The sequence below is a fragment of the Dendrobium catenatum genome, unplaced genomic scaffold, assembly GCF_001605985.2.
Source record: "Dendrobium catenatum unplaced genomic scaffold, ASM160598v2 fragScaff_scaffold_249, whole genome shotgun sequence".
NCBI lineage: Eukaryota > Viridiplantae > Streptophyta > Magnoliopsida > Asparagales > Orchidaceae > Dendrobium > Dendrobium catenatum.
Window position 1 is genome coordinate 1,075,024 of NW_021318711.1, and position 4,766 is coordinate 1,079,789.

Below are 4,766 nucleotides of genomic sequence, written 5' to 3' on the forward strand. Positions count from 1 at the left end.
CTTTCGAGATGTTCAGTTCGATTATAATTTTATTGAAATCAGTGTTCGGATGGTCCTAAATTTTCTCTTGGTGATTTTTAATTTACTTTGCGAGATTTGTGCTTTTTGTATAATTTTTAATGCTATATACGTAAATACCCATTCTTTTCTGTTAAGCTATCATAAATTTTTAAAATAAAACTATTAAAAAACTACTTGGAACAGACTTATAATGTGTGGAACAAATTTTAAGTAGTTTTATTAATATTTAAATTAGTTATTGGAGCATAATATAAAAAAGAATTAGAAATAAGCAAATCAGAAAAACTATTTGGTGCATTAAACAGAATGCACAAAATAATTTGACTTTTTAAGAATGCACCAAACTGTTTGGTGCAATTTAGCTTTTTAAGAATGCGGCTACAACTAATTTAAATATTAATATTGCTCCTTTTTAAAATTTGGTGGACATCAGTGTCTCATTCAGTGTTCAACAAATAATACTCACTGTTCAAAATTAATACTTACCAAGAAGCAAGGGCTTAGTGATTCCGGCGATGAAAGAGGCGAGCTTCTGTACTTCGCCGCCTCCACTTTGCCGTCCATCCACCGTCTTGATAATGTCTGTGAGGCCAATGGTTGCCAATGACGTCGGCTCAAACTCATAGGGAAGCCCTCCTTCCCAAAGACAGAACAACCGCCCGCCCCACCTCAACACCGTAGTATTTGCCACGTTCTTTAGCAATTTCAAACTCGGTTCTCTCATATGCGATTTCAACAGGGAAAAGAGCCCCGGGTGCCGGAACCGCCATTCCTCTGTTTTTGCCTCCCTCTCCTCCTTCGCCGCCGCTGTCTCCACATACCTTGCCGAATACATCACCACGCCTCCGCCAATGAAGCGAAAGGCGCGGAGGTATCCATGGCCGTCAAGGGGGTTGACGATGGATCCATGGTCATCAGAAATCATGCCAAGGCCATTGAGGTAGTATGTTCCGAGGGAAAACCCGGCAGGGAGGCTGCCTTCGGTGGCGACAAGGGGGAGGGGATCGACGGACTCGGCGGGTTGGGAGGAGAAGAGGCGCTGGTAATCTTCGAAGGCGGTGATGGAAGAATCGGGTAGACTAGGGGGAATTGGGGTGGTGGCGGAGGGGCAGGCTATACAGCGACGGCGAGGAGTGCCGGCGGTTGTGGAAGAGAAGAGCTTTGATGTCGTTGGATATGAAAGCGATGTGAAGAGAAGGCTAAGCTGGAAGAAGGGGGCTTGCATCTTCAATTATGCTCCACTGATCTGAATTAAACTCAAACAATTAGCTTATTCGTGCCATTGCCTGGTTATATTGTAGTTAGTGGCTGCATGACATGGCGCAGTGGATTGTTTTGAGGGTTATTTGGTGAGCTAAGTGTGTCATGTGAGGGGCGGAGCCAGGATTTTATTGTTATGGGGGCACAAAATATTGAAGTAAAAAAAAAAAAAAAAAAAAAAAAAAAAATTGAAGAAAAAAAAAAAAAAAAAAAAAACTCTCAATCTTTTCATTGGGTTAGGAGCCTGTAGCATCAGCGGTTTTAACTTTTTTTTTTTAAATCATTATAATCAGTATAAAAACATAAAATATATAATAAAGCAAAAAACTTAATATTGAGAATACTTTGCACAGATTCAAGTAAAGAATATGCAATCAAACAAAATGAAATCTAACTTGTATCTCATTTGTTTGCTCTCCTTTTATCTGTTGTTGGCTGAGAACGAACATAACTATTAATTAAGAAATATTAAGTTCAAGCCTTGCATAAATATATGAAATGCTCAAACATAAAAATAAAAACAGAATCTCAATTCCTGCATTAGACCTTTTGTGGTAATGAAACCAGAGGCCTTTCTTGAGAAATTATCAAATAGAAATATTTTGATCGACAAAAACGATGTAATTAAAATACACCAGATCGTTGCCATTCAATATCTTTTCCCTCCCTAATTGGTCTAGAAACGACTAATGGTATGATGAGATTCAAAATCTTTGCAAAAGGCAAATGTAATCAGTAATCACAATCGATAAGTTTTGACATAACCACGCATGATCTCTTTGATATATCATAAAAAAAATTAACTTGATCGGGCACGAATCTCAAGGCAAAATCAAAACGAAAATTTCAAAAATTAAATCCGGGATCACCTGAATTCTGATTTTAGCAAACTTATTGTCAAATTGAGCGTCTCGGAAATACAAACTCGACGACACAAAAAATTCGACTCAATCCAAGCCCAAATAAATCCAATTCAAGGACCCTAAGCGCCGTTGGAAAGTTTGAACCACAATTTGAGTTACCCAATGGTTTCTAAATATGACGTTCTTATAGTCGAATTGAGCGGCTCGACGAGATGAATCTAACGAGCCCAAGAGCATTGAATTCCAACATCATTAAGACCATCAAATGTCAGATGAATGGTCCATGATCAAAGGATTCAATAGCGCAGCGACTCACGAGCACGCGACAGCGGAGTCCAAGTCCGTCTTTCAGGTCATTGTCGGGTTGATTTCGGGTTTCTGGGTCAACCCAAACCAGACCCATTTTTGAAACGAGTTAAAAATCCGAACCCGAATCCGACCCGTTTGCTAACTGGGTCAACCTGAACCCAAATTTTTTCGGGTCTGGTCCGAGTCGGGTTCGGGTCGTGTCAAAAATTGACACCCCTAGTTTTGAGGTTTATTTGGTGGAGAAACTATTATGTACGGAGGCTAAACGTCATCCAGAGATCAACCAAAATAAGCCACACGTCACCTTTCGCTCAGTACCCGGCTCGGTACTGCTCCGTACCGCGGCTCGATATTGCTGACGTGGCGCATTTTGGTTGGTCTTTGGACAATAAATTGCGTTCGGCGTCCGCATAGAATAATTTCTTTGTGTCTCTATTTGGTGAGCTGAGTGTGCCATGTCAAAGCACTTGACATGTTTCAAAGTAGTTGGAGTTAAGCTCCTCAAGTAACTTTTGATAATGTTTATTTATTTCATATAAACTCCCTACAAATCTTTCATAACATCATATGAACATCTAATAGTAGTCACCATTAATGCAGTCTCTCAATTAAAACCTAAAAGAACCACTTCAGTGCTCCTGATGCCATAGCTCAATTAAGTTGACGGAACAAAACTTTTATAGTTAATTGGATTTACCAAAAAAACCCGACTAGGCTTATCTGGATTGGATGGCGAACGTGGTTGGGAACCCCCCAATTCATGTTCGATTCATCTGTCAAGCGGCGTGACTCTTTAAGTAGGGAGAAAATAAGTGAGCGGTTCAGCACTTGCAGAGCTGGTTGCCGCTAGTCCCGCCGAGGGAATAGTTACTCCGTAAAGTGCCTCAACTTCGGAGGTGGTAGATAGGGATATGTAAACCTTAAGTTCATGATTTTGGCACCGAAATGTACGTTTGTGTTCATGGAGCAATTAATCGAACACCATCACATTTCATGTATCAGTGCCTTCCATGTTTAGGAGATCAACATAATCTCAATGGTATATAATGACATATGTAAGGAATGTTTGTATTTATCCAGGTTAAATTAATCGAAGTCATTTAAAAATATGAATTTAATTCATAAATTTGTTGATTTTGTGAACTTATTTGGACTAGCAATAAATCAAAATTTATAATCATCTCTGAGCTCTATGATCCTCATGAAATCTCGACTTTTTTTTTAAAGGAACATATGATGTTTACTTTTAGCTACAAAATCTAGATTATAATTGTTGCGTCCTAGAGTACTCGTGGCGGTAGAGAAATATATAGTTTAATGTCTTAGCATTGTACGAAGATCCAACACACAATCAGATAAGTGAGAGGGTGTAGCGTTCATAAGAGACACCAGAGTTTTTACGTGGAAACCCCTAAAAAGGGGGAAAAACAACGGGGTTTGGTCCAGTTTGAATGAATCCACTAGTATTTGCAGTCGATTACAAATGAGGCCCTTCCTTGGGAGAAGGCATTGGCTTGATGTCACAAATGTATATCATATAAAGAGCATTACATGATGGGAGTTACAATAGATGTATTTGTTTTGTCGGCACGACCATAGTCGATAGAATGGAGGTCGGAAAGACCGTTGTCTGGTGATGGAGTCCGGAAGGACTATAGAAGACAACGGAGGTCGGAAGGACCGTCATCGGCAGGAGATTAGGGTCAGAAAGACCGTTGTCTGTTGATAGAGGTCAGAAGGACCATAGTAGGGTGACAGAGGTCAAAAGGACCGTAGTCGGCAGGAGACGGGGGTCAAAAAGACCTTTGTTTTAGGGTGGTACTCTGGTAGAACTCATGGCCTTACCTCAAGTGGTGGTCCGGCAGAAGTCTGTGTCTCGGGTGGTGCTCTAGCAAAAATTTAGGCCTCAGGTGGCAGTTCGACAGAAGTTTAGGCCTCAGGTGGCGACCCGGCAGAAGTCTGGGCCTCAGGTGGTGTCCTGGTGGAGCACAGGGCCTTAAGTGGTGGTTCGGCAAAAGTCCGAGCATTAGGTGGTGGCTTAATGAAGCACAGGGCCTCAAGTGGTGGTCTGGGCTTCAAGTGGTGGTCCGGCAGAAGTCTGGGCCTCAGGTGGTGGTCCTGCGGAGGCAAGGGCCTTCAGTGGTGGTTTTCCAGTGGTGGTCCGACGAAGCAACGGCGTCAGGCGGTGGTTCGGTGAAGGTGAGTGTCTCAAGTGGTGGTCCGGTAGAGCAACTACATCAGGCGGTGGTTCGGCGAAGGTGAGGGCCTCAAGTGGTGGTCCGGCGAAGGTGAGGGCCTCCGGCGGTGGTCCGG

At 42.0% G+C, this 4,766-nt stretch overlaps 1 protein-coding gene across 1 annotated transcript; it reads right to left on the reverse strand.

Annotated features, from left to right (window-relative positions):
- Positions 1-496: 496 nt before the first annotated feature.
- LOC110102848 (carotenoid cleavage dioxygenase 7, chloroplastic-like) lies at positions 497-1,246 on the reverse strand. Its single transcript, XM_020831335.1, has one exon. It carries the CDS (start codon positions 1,244-1,246, stop codon positions 497-499), a length of 750 nt encoding a protein of 249 aa, XP_020686994.1.
- Positions 1,247-4,766: the final 3,520 nt, after the last annotated feature.

Bases quoted from the DNA above. Each gene is read 5' to 3' on its own strand.
- LOC110102848 (XM_020831335.1), bottom strand. From the start codon at position 1,246: ATGCAAGCCCCCTTCTTCCAGCTTAGCCTTCTCTTCACATCGCTTTCA.